The 18008-nt window shown below is 36.9% G+C and overlaps 1 protein-coding gene across 1 annotated transcript; it reads left to right on the forward strand.

Annotated features, from left to right (window-relative positions):
- Positions 1-1284: 1284 nt before the first annotated feature.
- LOC110161788 (diphosphoinositol polyphosphate phosphohydrolase 3-beta-like) lies at positions 1285-17853 on the forward strand. Its single transcript, XM_020926619.2, has 5 exons — positions 1285-1689; positions 11222-11332; positions 13621-13665; positions 13754-13841; positions 14871-17853. The coding sequence occupies exons 1-5, from the start codon at positions 1594-1596 to the stop codon at positions 15086-15088; spliced, it is 558 nt and encodes a 185-aa protein (XP_020782278.1). The 5' UTR covers positions 1285-1593; the 3' UTR covers positions 15089-17853.
- The last annotated feature ends 155 nt before the right edge of the window (positions 17854-18008 follow it).

Consider the following 18008-nt stretch of genomic DNA (forward strand, 5'->3'; position numbering starts at 1 on the left):
AGTTCAATTCCAGCTCTGGCTAGTGCAAATGGTTGTTGTGTGTCCTTGAGCAAGACTCTTTGCCCATGTTTCCTGTATTGTTGGGTTTCAGATTAGGCCACAGCATACTATAGGACAATATTAATTCATTCAGATGGGTGCCAGCTAAAATTAAAATTGTAAATTGCAATACAGTGAGTTCTATGGTTTTGTCGCTACCATAATTGAAAATACCAGGTTCAGCATTTGTGAATTTACCTTTTGGATGTTTCATAGCAAAGTACAATGTAATCAATAGGGAAATCTGGCCCTTGTCTCTCATTTGGGAGTATGACATCGTCACATCGTCACATTAAACTAGAATTTGAGTAAGTGATTGGTGGTGATCAAAGAGGCTGTTGTTGTAGATTGGAAGCCATTCACTCAGGGGGTATTTCTTACATTATATATTCACTGTAGAAGTCAGAAGCAGTTAATAGAACTTCCAATTTTTAACATCTGAATAAATATACAAATTCAAATAGTGTACTTGGAAAATCATTAGGCCATACAACTGTGAACAGCTATGGTTTGGGGCGATAGGGTTTTGAAGTAACTCCTTATTTTAAATGTAGGCCTATCTAATTACAATTACATGATGATAATTAAGAGAATTACAGCCCTCTTCAGTTAAAAGCAGAGGCAGCACTATCATTAGGCAAAAGTAGGCAGCTGCCTAGGGCCCCCAAACCTGGAGGGCTGGCAGAGGCTTCAGAGCAATTTGATTTTCTCTCAATATGGCATTAAATGAGAGTAGTTTACTTTTAAACAATAATCCTATAAAACGTGCATTATAGTGAGGTCCCCAAATTGCTAACTCCACCTCAGGTTAAAAGTACAAGTATATGTTAAAAGAAAACAAAAGAAAAAAGAAAAGAAAAAAAGGACAGTTACCAAAAAATCTATCCAGTTAGCCTACAGTAACCCCTGCTCACAGTGTATAGAGTAAAAAATCAATAATCAATAGTCCGAAAACAAATCTTTTTTTAATGATGTTAGAGATCAATTTCCTAATATAGCTGCGTATGTAATTATTACAATTTAAGCTTACAAACTGCCAAACTCACCGAAAGACTTGCTAAAATGAAGTTCACTAAAAAGTTGAATAGAGATCACACGTTGAGTTTGTTTATTGTTACTGCTGTGACATGGCACAAGCCCTTCCCACAGATACGATCCCAGCCAATCAGCTGGCCCCTACCGGAGAGGAGTGATCTGCATATGTGAACCTCCAGTGTGCCTGCTCATTGTACCGAGTCAGCCAGACCTCAGCACCACCACCAGCCATGCGCCAAATCATCTAAGCACGGCTGCGCGCGTTTACAGCCCACCGAGGAAGACGAACGCGCGGCAGTCGCTTGGACCCATCCCTCGCAGGTTATCCTTGAGAGACCTCGCGATTTGCCTCTTTGTTTTATTTAATTTTTTGCAATTCAAGAAATCCAGTCAGTCTATTGCCTTGGATGCAGCTACGACGACGATGCGGCGGAGTTGCAACTGAGAAATCTCCCTCCTCCTCCGTTTTTACCGGTTCTTTTTGAGGGGGTAAAAAGAGACATTTTTACAGCATCAACAATGAAGCTAAAACCGAACCAGACTAGGACCTACGACGGAGAGGGGTTCAAGAAGCGAGCGGCGTGTCTGTGCTTCAAAAATGAACGCGAGGAAGAGGTAACTAATCAATCAATGTAGCTATATTGTTGAATGGCCTCCTAAATTTTCGTGTGTCATTTAAGCAAGATAGAGCTTGTGAATTAAGTGCGGAGTGATGTGGGGTATTGCCTTTTACGTGTATCGTATCGACGTGAATGGGTTTCACTTGCGTTGTCACATTGTACCATGTTTTTAGTGCGCTTGTGTCTAATGGAGTGAATGGGGATCGTGCTGATGCGCTGTGGGCTATCCAGTTTGGGCTAGTTTGGGGTGCATGTAGAGAAAAGGCTGTTGTCAAGTATCAACAAATGGTAGGGGAACGAGAATTTCCAAATAAAGTGACTGCGTAAAAAGCGCACGCACCAAACATGTATGGCGTATTAGCAATGCTCTTATTTTGAAGCCAGCCCCGCTCCATTTCCCCCCGAAATACCTCTCGTTTATAATAAGAAGGGGGCGAGGCACTGTGTTGCACGTTTTCTTTTAATAGTGTTAGCCCCAGTTGAGTGTGAAGAAAAATACATATAACATGTGTAATGTCAGTTCTTTTTTTGAATGACGCATCGTAGAGTTTGCAGCGGAACATCTGTGATCGCAGAAGCACTGTGGCCATTGCCTCCAAAAATGAACTGGATGATGATTTAAAGGAGCAGTGACATTGTAAATAATAGATTTGAGGTGACAAGACAGTTTGGTGTGCTCCTGTTTGTTTAGGGTATTTTTCTTCCTAAGAGCACATCCTTTTTATAAAGAGTTTATTTGTGTATATGGAGCTAATGACGCACTGTTTTTAGGTGCTGTCTGCGTGCATTTCCATTGGCTACTGTAACACACAAGTACATAGGCTATAATAATCTATCAGCTACTAATTTCAAACCAATTAAATTAAACGAGGATTCTGAATAGTTTGTCCTCATGTCCTCTGTCCAGCCATTACATCACACCAAATTCATTTTTAGCAAAATCGTTCTTGCATGACTTGATGTGTATCCTTCACTTTCTGTGTTGTATAATGTCCAAAAGGTTACACAATATTGTGCTGTGCTGAGGCAGACTTCACTAAAAAGAGGCTGCGTGTTTCCTAAAAGCTTTGCGATTTTTGGCTGCCCAGAGATGTACTTCTGCTGTCACATGCAATCTGACGTGATGGACCGTGCTCATAAATAATACATTGAGTTGAGAGCTAAATATATTGGGAAACTATACTGGGACTCTACAGTTTATATACCACTGATTTCATGACAAAAAAATTAAAGTAGGGCACAGGAAAATAGAAACAAACATTATGTCCCACATTAAATCATGAAAAGTTGTTGACAAATACTTTAAACTGTTAAAACAATGCATGGTTGCTTCAGAATAAAAATAAAAAGTAAGAAATACAGTAAGAATAACATTGTGTGTTTAAAACTAAATTACAGCTTGTTTTGAAAAGTTACTCTAGTCCATGTAACTTGCACTGCTCACTTTCCCCCAAAACATAAGTCATTAACAATATCTATGGCTCTACTTACGCTCTTATTTCTTATGTTGTTGCTTGAACTATTCACTTACATTAGGAAATCTCCTAATTTCTTTAAATTGACTGTTTCCTACCACAACTTCTCGTTTTGTTCTAGTGATATCTTCCCTTGTTTTACAGTAATTGTTTTTTTTTTTTTCAAACATACAACTCACAGCTTCACCATTCCCAGCATCTTCTGGCATGTTTTACAGTTTGGCATGTTTTTTTTTCATTCATTTTACATTATTATCTAATACTGAATACAAAATATATGTTATATCTTTAATAATATACTTTTTCTTAACAAAAATGCAAGATTTGTCACAGTTTCAAAGTTTAACATAAACAAGTTAGTGCAAGTTTCTTTTGTCTGTTGATTTGTTTTAAATTGGTTAGTCTGAAAGCAAAGCATTGTGGTCAGTGTAGTTATGTCTGCTCTGTATGCTCAACAATCAAATGTATTTTAAGACCAAACAAAACAATATAGTGAGATGTTTGATACAGTTGAAAGTTGGAAAGTCACTCCTATATTTACCTGTTTGGACATATTATGTAAAGATTAATTTCAATTTAATATTTCTCAGAGAAGCTTTTCTGACTACGATGATGAATTTTCCCTTTAACCAATCACTCTCTGCACTTCCTAGAACCAATTGTATTGTTTTGAGATGCATCCACTGGCATGAATATTATGACAACACACGTTTGTGGTTTGGCTCTTTGAATTGTAGACCTCTTGACAAGGGCTGACATGTCTGTCTGTGAAATCATATTCAAATAATTTGTTAAGAATTCTTAAGCCATCTTTAAGTAAAATTAATTGTTATGGTGCAGCAATAGCTAAAAAAAACATAGAACTACATAGGTCATGATCCTGTGCTTTGCTTCAGTGGAGGCTACATGAAGAAATAACCTCTATTAAGCACTTTTAATTCTTAGTTCTTTGGATTATGACAGAACCAATGTCTTTTAATGGGTAAAAATAGAGTATTCACCATATATCTGAACATGTCATGCTGAGAGATTTGGATATTGTTGCATCACTGAAGGGAATACCTTATTTGATAAAAAAAAACAAAAAAAAAACACCTCCAGTTATTAATATTGTCCTGTTAACAACAATAAATCACCTATGTCTTCTCTTGTACCAGCGGGTAGCCTAGTTCAACTGTATGTATGGCTTAGGCCTGTGCTTGGGGACATTTGATCACATAAGAGAGAGTTGTTGTAAGCAGATCTCTTCACTCACGGTTTTGTTTTGGAGAAAGCTGAACCTTCTGGATGTGATTCTGTGCAACTAAACTCCCCACAACAGTCCATGTATGGGGACTAAGCAATGACTCAAGTAGAGGGAAGCTGAAAAATTTATATTATAGAAAAAGAAAAAAAAGAAACTAACATATGGACAATCTTATGGCAAATATTAGTTTTGCAAATACACTGAAATCAGCACTTCCAGCAGCACTATTGATAGAACACTGGAATATTTACCTAAACCAATACCAAAGTTACAACATTTTGTAGTGTTTTATATCATAAGACCATCATAAGACTATTACTTTTGTCACTTTCTCTTTGGTACTTTCAGTTGTAATTTTGATTTGACCATGTCTGAAAGACAAAAAAGAAATTTGCTAATGACTTTATTTAGAGAAATGGAAACAACAATCCAGTGCTTGTGAACCAAACTGTTCTTTCTCTATTAACGTAATGCTGCATGACTCATGTGATGTTTTTATTAGTCCGAGGAGCAGCTGTGACAATGTTAAAATCACATTCTTTTATTTGACAATACAGATAACAAATCTATTTTAAAAAATTTGTTTATATTGGGATTAGACAATATTCTCTCTGTTTTTTTTATTGTGTACCCCAAGCTGTTAAAAAACAAATGTGTGAGAACTAGGCGTGTAATGATACATGTATTTGTGTCGAACTGTTTCGGTACGGGACGTTCAGTTTGGTGCTCGGCTGTGCACGAGTGTGTGTTTACATTCTGCCACTACATGTGCATCTTTAATATAACATCGGCTCTATAATATTTACAAGGGAACTCGTCCGTGATTTGGCAGAGTTCTCCACAGTGCTTTATAGTTAGGGCAGCCGCCTCCCTCGACTATGTCCCTCCAAACCACGTGAATGCTCGCAAAACTACGACTATCGCGCTGCGGTCCTCACTTCCGCCTTTCGCTGGAACGGAATCGCACCCCTACCCCTGTCTCTAGCGAAAGGGTATTTTCAGCCACTGGGGACATTGACACTGCCACCAGATCTGCAATTACTGCAGACAGTGTGGACAAGTTGTTTTTTCTGGCCAAAAATTTGAAGATTGAGTAAAAGTTCTTCCTGGAACTATTAGTGCTGTGCTTTACTTTTGGAAAAGTTTTGTTTACTGTTTACAAGGAATTAATTTTTTATAATATTTCAAACATTTGTTGCTTATATGAGAATATTTTATTTAACTTATTAGTATCACCAAGCAGCACTTTGCATTTATTTAAATTTCCCATTTATATAATGTTAAAACAAATTTTTGGTTTAATAAACACACAAATAAACAACTGGTTTTGTATTCTGTTCCTATATTGTACCGAAAATGAACCGAACCGTGATTTTTGTGTACCGTTACACACCTAGCGAACTCTAAAATCACAAAAGTGTAGAAATATCACTTTATACTCTTGATTATAATACACACAGGACTGATTCATTTTTAACATTACACAGATTTTTTTTTGTAGCATTATTTTATTATAAATAATATACCTTATAGTAAAATTTTGGTATATTTCAGCCCTGTGCCCTGCTGTACTTGTCGTACTTTAAACTGTTAGTTGCGAGTTATTTTGTTTTTACTGCGGACGATTTTAAAAAAGCACTCTCCTTCAGAAATACGAGGTGTTTATGTCTTGGCATATTTCTGTCCCATGTCTCAACTGTCACTCCACAAGTTTTACAGCTAAATACAGCCCTGCATCTCCATTTCACCACAAGTCTCTGTCACTAAATATCGCAAACCCAGTAGCTTTTCCATAACTATAGCTTAAGAAGCTTCTTGTGGTGTTTTTTGCTTTTGTTAGCTTAAGAGTGGCCGAAAAGCAAACAAATGTCTACATTTTTGAAGTGTCCTGACTAGATTTGCAGTATATGGCCTTTGATTTGACCAATGCCTCATTCCCAGTGGGGCTTGGGTTGAATTGCAAAACAGTCAGATTTCACCAACTGTTTTGCCTCTGAGGTTTCCTCCCTCTTCACCTTGCACCACGTTCCAAATATAAGCAGTTTTTTCCAGTCCAGAAGTAAATCTGTCATCTGACCATCCTGAGAGAATTTTAAGTTTCTGTAAAAGGGGAAATTCATAACATTTAAATTATGAAGTTCTAGACCCCATATTCTTTATGTAGTAATTTCCTGTCCCAGGATTATCTGTGTTTTATACCTGGTTAAATTCAGATTTATTCTTGGTCCAGATTTTATGTTTATTCTATTATTATTAGTTTAACTAAACGTAAGGTACATTTCTAAATCTGTGCCCATCTCTCTCTCTTGCCACGTTTGATCAGAATCAGAGTTTTAGCCCATTGTAAAGTTTACTCTTAGTTCAAGATTATAAATGCCACAATATCCAGCTTCAATGTTACAATTATGATGAGAAGCAGCTTCTCAATTTTACGATGATACTTGATTGACGCTCTGGCCAAAAAATAAAAAATAAAAAAATAACGGAAATGCTGTTATGTGACAAGTTTTATGAAATCAAACTTTGAATTATTATTGATTAACCAAGTAATGTAACATCAAAGGTTTAGTATAATTGTAGTTGATTTTAGATGGTGCTGATGTGGCGTTGCCAAAATTGTATCATGCAGGGAGCTGCTCATTGTTAAATTTAGAAGTGTGTTGTGAACTCAACATTCCATAATTAATCAAGAGACCCTGTTGCTATAGTTACTAATTTTGAAGAGGAAAGTTTATCTAAGGTCAAAAACCTAATGATCCAAATGTGAAATGAACTTTGCCCTCAGTTTTGTGTTGTAAACATCAGTCACTGAACGCCCTTGTTAAGATGAGCCTTTATGCCCAACTACTCTGCTGAAAACATTACTACATTGTTATTCAAACTGTGCAGTATGAAGTAGCAGCAGTACAAGCAGTGACAGATAAAGTGAATATGACGTACTATCAGTGAATCACCCACACCCACAAAGGAGTGAGGACTGGAGACGTGACGAATACAGAATGGGTAATCTTTTGTTAGATATTTGTGTTATAACAAATTGGCCTTGAGCAGTCATTTCTTTTGGCACAAACCTACATTAAAACTGCATTTTGTAACTCACGGTCTGGTTTGGTCCCTATAAAGACAGAAAAGTTTAATCCCATACTAAGTTACAGGTCAGATCTATGAAGAGACAGCCCCGCTCACAGATGAATGAGTGAGGTAGAGCTGTTTAATGTCCTAATGTGGAGTATTCCAGGTGGAGCAATGACATATCCACAGAAACAAGCAGGTGACGGACCCTCCACCAGAAAAGTTACACAATGCACCTTTAATAACAGTAACACCGTTAAGTCAGATGCATGTTAAAGCATCAACAGCTTGCCATTTTGAAAGGTTAACAAACTAACATGATTTATTTTTAGGTTTTAGTTGAAATTTGTCAAATATATATGCATCACCAATCTTTGCCATTGAGTTTTGTAGATATGTGTAACCCATGTGACCTGAATTGTTTTACCCGCTGTTACTGCACCGGTGAGCCCATTCATTAACCTTTCATATATCCAGCTTTCTTTTGTGTCTGCTTTTCATTCACTTATGGCTCCTTACCAAATCTATTTCTGATGCATTATTTACCTTTCACCTTTCACAGTCCATCCTCCTAGCCTACGGCGTGTTTCAAATGGCTTGCCTTTTTCTTTTTTTTTTTCAATTTAGTTCCTTTGACTCCAGTGACATTCAGAATTGCATTAAAAGCCCTCTGATGCTTCTTATTAACATTGAATGAAGTGATTTAGCTTTTTAACTATGTCCTAAAACTTTGAAATTCAAATGTGCTTTCTATAATTGTTGTGACCCTAAAAATCGTTTGTCGTCCTTTGAAAGTGCTACCGCTATCTTCAGCTCCGCAGACAACGTCATGGCTACATTGGCTAGCGTTCCCAGTCTAAGTATTTGTAGCGTCTGCAGCAGTCCTCCCTGTTGATCCTAACCTACATGGGAATAAACAGGTGGCTTAGTTTGGCACGTGAGGAAGCAGGGAAAGGTCAAAGGTTACGCATGTGCAAGTCCAGTCGCTCCCTTTGAAGTTGAAGATGCACCGTTTAAAAAATAATATCAGGAAATGAATTAAAGTATAAATTTAAATGGATGTGACACTATCAAATTTTAGTGTCAAGAGAAGTGAGAAGAAACGTGTTTTTGTAACGCGAGCATCGACACCGTGACCTAGTGAGTAAAATCCTAATTTACTTTCATTCACATTGCCTAATAAGTCTGCATTGTGCTAATATTTTGTTTTTCTCTATTGTTTTATGAAAAAAAATCTCACCAATATTTCAATTAATTACATTTTATAACTGAATATCTGACCTTTCCATTCTTTTTATATATTGACTTTGTTATTACTCACATATGGTAAGAAAATGAGACATTAATTGCACCAAGAAACCATTTTAATTGAGAAATATTGTGATTTGTTCAATATGTTTTGGATTTTTACATTTTGCATCAGGACATTTAAAGAACAGACATTTAACAGAAGCGTGGTGTTGTAGCAGCAGCAGCACCAATCCCATTACAGTGAAGCAAAGTGAGAGATGAGTCCAGATTAGGAGTAGTCCACATTGACAGACTTGTGCAGATTACGCTGTGGGATGAGGTTGAGGCAGAGGTGACAGTTGCCATCTGCTGTGCTAGACATTTAACCCAGAGATGCACAGTTTGTTTACATTGTTTCACTTTTTAAAAATATAATTTTAGTGAAAAATGAAAAGAAAAGACAGTCAGATTTCAAAAAGGCCATATTGCGCTTTTCTGATCTATGTTATAAAGTTGTTTCTTCACCAAAAACATGCCTAGTTGTGTTTTGTTTCATTCACACTTGTTTAACACACACACACCTTGCATATCTTTGTTGTTTCTTCTCTCAAACAGAAAACACTCTCTTCCACTTTGTGATGTCATGTAGTAATACAGGAAGTGCTCCACTGGGTTTTTTTAAACACCTTCACTAGAATCATTTGGATGATTTCAGCCCTGGAAATGTCCATCTTTACTGAACTAAAGGTAAAAGTTAGCTGTTAACTACCCCTGAAAACTACCCCACATGATACTCAAACATGTGTGAATGAAACTTAACTCAACTCCAGGTATGTTTTTGAGCAGGTAACAGTATTATAACAAGACTAAAAGCTTAATTTTGTGCAATAGAAACTTACACATTATACTTTTTGATTTACGTTAAAAGTAAGTGTAATTTTCATTGGAAGTGAATGCTATTTAGTTTGATTTTCAAATGTGTTTTTGTGTTTTTAATATAAATAACGATTATTATGATTAGCATTAAAGACTTTTTTTATCCCTAGAGAAGAGTACATAAATTTTGCCTTCAGGTTTCAACAGCATTTCGGTTTTAAATGTCATCAGTTTAACTGTAAAAGAAGGTTCATTATAAATTTGTTACTGTTACTATTACTATTATAACTCTTTCCTGTTGCCTTGCGGATGTTTTTCTTATTTTTTAACCTTATCGAAATGCATTAACTCTGCATTAACCAAAAATATGCATACCTGATACCAGTTTTGAAACTAGATACTCATCTGAATAAATCTCCTCTAAGTATGACCTAGTTGGAACTTTTCTGAATACTATTTAAATTGATTGATGTCAGAACTAATATAAGACAACATGTTAATATTTTAGACAATAGTGTGTAATTGCCATCAAAAATAATAGTTTCTTAAACATGTTTGGACAAAATTTTAGTATATCGTGACAACACTAGCATTGGGAATCAGCATGACGTCTGAATCTTCCCTACTTTCCTTATACCATTATAAAACCCTTTTGTTGATGGTACTTTGCTCTTAACCTGAATATGTCTGTGTGAATTAGGTCATCCATGATGCCATCAAAGTGTGCAGGCTGGCTACATTCACAGACCAACAACACTTGACTCATTTCTTATTACAGTTCTGCTGTATTGGCTGCGGACTTTATTAAGACACTTGTAATGAACTGTCAGCCCGATGATGCTTGGGTGAGGGAATGTGAAAATGTTTTTAGCAGATGTGATGCTCTTGCGGTTTGTTGTGTAGGCCATGAGGATACGTCCAGAAAAGTGCCCACACAGGAGCATGTGATCTGTGCATCTGAGTACACTGCTACACAAGGGTAATTCAAGCCCCGTATGTCTCTAAGCAGAGACTGAATTTGAGTCTGGTGGGATTTACAAGATTTGTTTAGCTGTGTAACGATTAGTTGGTGTTAAAGAAAATACAAACAATGAATCATTAAAAGATTAGATCAGTTACCATCTTTGAATTTAGATTTCTGAGGTCAAACAAAACATGAACAGATGATTTAAATCTGATAAACAAAATCTCGTTGTAATGTTAAAACTGGATTTGCTTTTATATTCAAGATATATCAAGATGTAATTCACGATGCACATTTTGAACGTAACCTGGTGCTGTAACATTTAAAGAGACAGAAATATGATTTAATGCAAGAATAACCTGTATTTCAGAAAATCCTTGTAGGGACTAAATGTTTGTAGATGTTGCTTGTCAGATACTTAATTTTCAATTTATGCCCAAATATTAATCCAGTAAATTTCCAGATAATAAGTAAATAGATAAAATCCTCCAGCAAAGCAGTCCTGACCAAGCTTAGCTCAAGATCTGGAGCGACCAAGCCTGCCCTGCCTACTGTCAGGTTGCCTCAGCAGCATTAAAGCATGGGTTAAATGCAGAGGACTCATTTCCAAACTGGGGCAATAAAATCAGCCCAATCTTGATCATGTTTTTGTTGTGTCTCGCAGGTATTACTGGTGAGCAGTAGTCGGCACCCAGACCAGTGGATCGTCCCCGGGGGAGGGATGGAGCCCGAGGAGGAGCCGTGTGGAGCCGCTGTCAGAGAAGTGTTTGAGGAGGTGAAGAACGTCAGATTAACTGTGATTAACTCCCTGGAAATTGAACACGCTCCCAAATTTTCAACACTGTAATCTGAAGAATGTTTTTTGTGATTCAAATGAAACGTTTTCAATTGGACAATATGAACATGCAACAAAGAGATAAAGCAATATGGGCACTCCTGACTCAGTGGTATGTCAAACCTGATAAATGGGACATATAGATACACATTCGACTTTGATACTGTTGGATTTGGAGCTATTGTCAGTTGCTTGCTCCTGCTTTTATTTTATCTTAGAAAAAATATACTTCACTTGGACAGCTTCCTCCATGGGTTTCCTCTGGGTTCTCCGGTTTCCCCTTCCCTCAAACACATGTGGGTCAGGTGCACCATAGTCACATCAGCTCACATCCTACTTTCCATTTGATCTGTGCAGTTTTGTTGTACAGCTTGATTGCATGATGACCGTATCAAACAACAATACCTGATATTTCTTAAAGGAGTTGAGTGTAATACAATTTTATCTCTTTTGTCTCAATTGAAATCTGACTGCAGTACCCAAAAGTTTACACAAAACACACACGACTATGGAAACTTACTAGTGTGAAATCCACTTCTTTACCACATTTATTATTATTACTGATAACATTGCATGCCATTTCCTTTCACTGTTTTACAAGAACATCTCTCAAATGCTTGTGGTCAGGGCTTCACCATAACATTTCATGAATGTACCAGAGCTATTTTAAGTATGCCACTAAAATCATTATAGCAAACACTTACTGGACATGCACCGTCTCTTATGTAAAATGGACAGTGTTAATAGTGTGAGATGCCTTCAGGTCCCTCCATGACACCACGGCTGGGTTAGTGCTGATGATATTTGACCTTTGACTACGGTTTCCATCTTCTTGTGTAACAACTTAGTTTATTTGGCCATTAAACTAAACTAATAACGTAATGCAGACTTCGTATTCATATATTCTTTTTATCCAAAGCTACAGTTTCCATAGTGCCATTATTTCAGTACATAGACTAAAAGAAATTACACTATTTTTGAGATGTATTTTTCAGATCTTGCTTTAAATGTGTTTAAAACTGAATCCCAAGCATACGGTCTTAAAATGCTACCAAAAAAGCTGATTAAGAAACAAGAAACAAAAGAAACTTGTGACTCTGGCTTTGTGTGGTTAAACATGTGGTTAATTTGACCGGCTGATCATTGACCCTTGACCTCCTCATTTCCTTAGCACATTTATTACAGCAAGAAGAGATTTGTTCATTATGGCCAAACCTAATTAGTTGCCACAACCATAGACTGCATAAAGAAATGAATTATGGAAGTGTGACATCACCCATAGTGTTTGGCTCCAGTCAAATGAAGCTCATGAGGCTAGCGGTTATAGGGTGAATTTGGAGTCAAGCTCCATATTAGGAATTTTTATTTATTTATGGACAAAATGGTGAAATAAAAACATAAGGACCATGTAGGGCAGGTTAATGTACATTTTAAGACCAAAGTGACAAGGCTCACAGCAGCAGTTACAAAGAGAGGAGTGACAATTTCTCAATGTAGCGTTAAAATATATACTTTATTCATTTCTACATGCATTAAATAAAAATACCAGAAAGTACAAAATACCAAAAAGTACAAAATACTAAAGTACACCAGGCATTGTCCAAACATGCTTGGAGTTGCACTTTGCAGCCTCCTGTGGTCCAGTTTATCTAGTGCAGTTTAACACGCTTCTAACATGAGCTCTCTGCGTGGTTTTTACCCCGCTAACAGCATGCGCCCCCTGAGGTGAGATGTTTAAAGGGCACATGGGCACTTTCAGCAGAGGTGGGAGTGAGAGGGGGAGAGAGTGCTGGTATTCACGCCCCCCTCCCTCCTCCTCCTTCTGCCCCAGGACCCTGTGTTCTGGGGTACGTCACAGGGCTAAACTTGGCTTCACATCAGGGCGACTGACACCTGTGAAGTATGCTGAGGCGACATGGAAAGTGATAGGACAAATGTCATATGTCTTGGCGGTAATTTAACTCTCATGAAGTTATGAAAGAGCTGTATCAAAACCATGTGCCCAGCGAGTCATGCCAACATTTTCATAACTAAACATTATGTCCATTTACTTTGAAATGCAATAGTGTCCGATGGGAGTCAGTTGAGATGTTGGTGCTAACATTGCCTTTCACCATTATTTATGATGATGACTTTCAAACATTATTTGAAATTAAGTGAAATTACTGACCCTTTCTTTTTAATTCTTGACATAAAAAATAAACATATAAATATATTTTCTGTTTCAGGCTGGTGTAAGGGGAAAACTGGGGCGTTTGCTTGGTGTATTTGAGGTGAGTCAAGCGTTTGAGCAAATTGTTACTATTAAAACTTGCTAATAATGAAAAAAAAGCTTATATTTTTACTTGTTTGACCCTACAGCAAAACCAGGATCGTAAACACAGAACATATGTGTACGTGTTGACTGTCACAGAGACACTAGAGGCCTGGGAGGACAGTGTCAACATAGGTACGCCATCCCCTCACCCAGCCATGTTTGTTCCAGCTATACCTTCTCTTTGCATTGTTTCCTTGGGTCACCTTTTTCAGTGTACCACATCCTTCTATTCCTGTATACGACCCAGTAGCTGTGCATATAGAGAGTGTATATACAGAGAGCTATGTAGTGTGAACAGCCTAACATAAATCTGGGCCAGAGATCTTGCAGCCGCAGTCTCCCCACTTCAGAGCAGTAGTTTATTAAAGCTGTCAGTGCTAGACTCCGGTATCCAGGCAAATCTGTCTGGAGCCCCCTCTTTATTGGAGTGGAAAGCTGTATCATTTGTTTATGCACATAGCTCTATATCTTGTAAATGTCTATATAACTACTCTTAAAAACCTACTTGCTCCAGTGCTGTCATTCTGGTATGCAGGCTTCTTGTGGTGGTCCATCAGTAGTCTGTAAGGAAAACTAGTTTAGCATTTGGTTGCTATGTGGGGCTAAACCTCTTTCAGACCTAGTTTACACTTGGCTTGGTCTAGTTTCAGTCCTCATTCTGCTACAGGACTGGTAAACCCTTGAATTATTCCTGGTCATACCTGTTTTTGTAACCCAATATTTAAGATTGTAGAGGGATTGGAATACAATGCTTTGTGATTACAGAAAATATGCCTCAAATTGTTCATATCCCACCCAGGAGCTAAGCAAAGATATAATTTTGTCCAATTCACAATGGACAGACTTACTTGCCCAAGCTGCTCACAAAAACGGAAAACATATGTCATTGGGAATACACTTTACATGGTAGTAGTGTAGTAACTAATGTTGTCTTAATCTATGTTTGGTCACATTTGGTTTATTGGATGGTTTACAATCCTGCTAAGTTAATTTAAACTGTTTGAGCATTCAGTTTCATGCAAAATATAAAATTTAAATATAAAATAGGATTGTAAAAGGAAACATTATTTGTTATTTCACTTTTCTACCCTGTACCTAATTATTGCATTGACGGAATGAACGTTGCTCAGCTCTTAACTTGTCCTCTGTCTCCCCCTGCAGGCCGTAAGCGGGAGTGGTTCACTGTGGATGAGGCCATCAAAGTCCTGCAGAGCCACAAACCAGTGCACGCCGAGTACCTGCGCAGACTTCAGCTCAACTGCTCCTCCACAAACGGAAACTCCATTCTGCCCAGCCCCCAGGCAAATGACAACTACCCTCACTTCAGCGCTACCACCACAGCGTCCACAGGGGGTGTCCTCACCTCCTCACGCAGATAGGACTAAAGTGATAAGGGAGATTAACTGTCAATGGACCGTGCACAAACCTCCACCTGTACAGCCACCTGCATGAAGAGACTGATGAGATATTTGTTCATTTGTAGGATATTTTTGGGACAGACCAAAGTCATTACTCCCACTGGTGTACAGGAATGAGGGGAGGAAAAAGTGGTTTTGCTGTATGCTTTTTCACTTTTGAACAAATCTGTACTGTTAAGTGGAGTTTTGGGAAGAATAACCTGCTGATTTCAAGATAAACTTGAAGGAATGCCTTACAGAAAACTTGTGTGAATGTTATATTTGACAAAAACATTTTATTTTTGCTTAAGGGGAGATGACTTAGATTCCCATCAAAAGGGTACTGACCCAAGAATGTGTTCATATTTTGTGTCTTATTCATAAATTGAAAAAGTCTATTGGGCAAGACAGTACAGTATTATATAACTTTTTCACTTATTCTTAATCTATTTACACCAAGTTCCACCACAAGTAACCTTTGTAATGGTTCACTTTTGGCATCATGAACTGAAATAACCCAAAGTTTTAAGATTTCACCAGGTAACCAGGACTAGAGTAGAACTAAAACTAGTACTATATAGCTATTAGTTCAGAACCAAAAATGTTTGACTAGCTGTAATTGGGGACGACACAAACACTAAAACAGGACAAAAATAGATCTAACCGCATTCACAGCTTGAAACATTGAATAGAAGACATCCATACCATCATTTTCAGTATATTTTCCATTTCCAATGGCCATATTTCATATCATGCAGCAAATTTATGACTTTTTGACGTTTAAAATGTTCTTAAAATGTTGTGTGTTTAAAAATGTATTTCTTATCCGATTAAATTTTCTGTTTTATATATGGGAAAAGGTACAGTGTCAGACTGTGTGGCTACCTCAGAAACTTTAACTGGAAATGTCATGCTGCTGTTTTGGTCTAGTCTGACATAGTTGGGTAATGGTTAAAATTCAGCTTAGGCATTGACAGTGAACTAACCTTGGCATACCGACCATCTTGTTGTCCATTTACAAGTGCATACCTTTCATCACAGTGTCCCATATTGTCAAAGGTGTATTTAACAGTGCAAATTACAGTGTGCCGTATTTAGAATATGCTTTCTTTAAGCTGGTGCAAATTCCACCATATACCATTTGACTTCTATTTGTCTAAATGGGTTGTGTTTATAATCTGGACTCTCATGATGGAATGTCAGGTGAAAACATGAAAGTTAAACCAATTATATATTTTTTAAAAAATGCTCAAATTGAGAACTTCATTGACTGAAGTGGAGCTATAGCATCCTAATGCTCAGTATTTACATAAAGTTGACAAAGAAGACTTCAGTTTTAAACTATAAGACTCAAGGAATGCTGAAGACGAAGAATATACAATTAAAACGTCTACATTTTGATTAAATATTTCTTTCCCCATATTTTTCCTTTACCTCCATGCTGCTGAGTAACACTTTTTTTTCACCCTAAAAAGAATCTATACATTTGAGTTTGAGTTACGGCTGAAATCACTTATTTGCTCCTCTGTTAACAGCTGAATGGTGAGAAGTAAAGAATAAAATTGTATATAGTTTTAGAAGACAGTGAATTGTGTTTTTAACCTTGAATGAACATGTACAAATGTATGAAAATATTTTATAATTTTTTAAACAATGTAAAAATTACACAAACTATCGCAAGATATGTACAGGATTTTTGTTTGAAACTATGTGCCACAAGTTTAAGCTTTGAAGGCTGGTTTGCTAAGTATTTAAGATTGACTATAGACAATGTGTTATATTTCTGGTTTAAATGATGGATTAAAGATAGTTGGTTGGCTTAAAGGTGCACTGTGTAACTTCTAAGGTCGAGGGTTTGCTACTTGGTTGTGTCCGTGGAGATGTTATTTATTTGCCTGAAATGTTCCACAGTAGGACATTAAACATATCTCCCTCACACAATAACAGATGTTTTATAGCTCAAAAATACCTTAAACATGAATTTGTACCATGTGCAGGCTTGCTTCTCCATAGATCTGACTATTAACCTGTCTCCATTGTGATTACAAAGTTTATTTTCATACTTTGGGAGAAGCAAGGCAAAATATCTCCATGGAGATGAGCAGGTAGCAGACCCTCCACCAGAAAGGTTACACAATGCACCTATTAATGAAGAAAAAGGTGTACATATAAACAATGTTGTAGTTATAGTAAAATTGGACCATACACCAAAAGATACATATTTTTGACTTATAGGGGTAAAATAAACACAATAATATGGTCACATATTTTGTATTACTAAAATAACACCAGGCCTTCGTGCATCTGAATATAAATGTGCCAAAAGTGTGAGACAAGTTGAAACTAATTAACATGTTTAGACTTGCTTTACATGATATCTCTTTGCAAATAGTTAATAATCATTGGTGAAGTATTGTTGAAATATGTAGAAATTAGGTCCTTTTATATCTAACTCAGTATCTGCAGAAAAAATAACTTTTGTCTACCTTTTGTAGCTGTGAAATATGCTGTAATGAAAAAAATATTTGAAAAGCAAGACGCCAGAAAATAACTTAAAAATTAATGTGCCCAAAGGATTGTTGGACAGTTTTGAATGTTTTCTGAACGTGGTGTAACATCTCAAGCCAATTTTGTCTCAAATTTGGTGAAAAAAAAGAAACTGCTTGATTGTTTTGAAAGTGGTTTGGATACCTGAACTGGAAACAATTGTTTTTATGAAAAAAGATTCATTAAAAATACTTCTAATACATATTTGTTTTGTGTGTCACACACAACATAAAGCAACTGCATACATAAAAGCATAACCGATCTTCACATACTATTGGTTAACTAAAAGTGTGCCATAGTGTCATATTAGCTAAAGGTGGACTATGTACGTTTTCTGGTGGAGGGTCCGCGACCT

Source organism: Boleophthalmus pectinirostris, unplaced genomic scaffold (assembly GCF_026225935.1).
Source record: "Boleophthalmus pectinirostris isolate CB_2022bp ecotype Guang Dong unplaced genomic scaffold, ASM2622593v1 HiC_scaffold_18, whole genome shotgun sequence".
Classification (NCBI taxonomy): domain Eukaryota; kingdom Metazoa; phylum Chordata; class Actinopteri; order Gobiiformes; family Gobiidae; genus Boleophthalmus; species Boleophthalmus pectinirostris.

Coding starts and splice junctions, on each gene's coding strand:
- LOC110161788 (XM_020926619.2), top strand. CDS start 1,594: ATGAAGCTAAAACCGAACCAGACTAGGACCTACGACGGAGAGGGGTTC. Junction 11,333..13,620: donor TCAGAGAAGTGTTTGAGGAG/GTGAAGAACGTC, acceptor TTTCTGTTTCAG/GCTGGTGTAAGGGGAAAACT. Junction 13,666..13,753: donor GTTTGCTTGGTGTATTTGAG/GTGAGTCAAGCG, acceptor TTGACCCTACAG/CAAAACCAGGATCGTAAACA.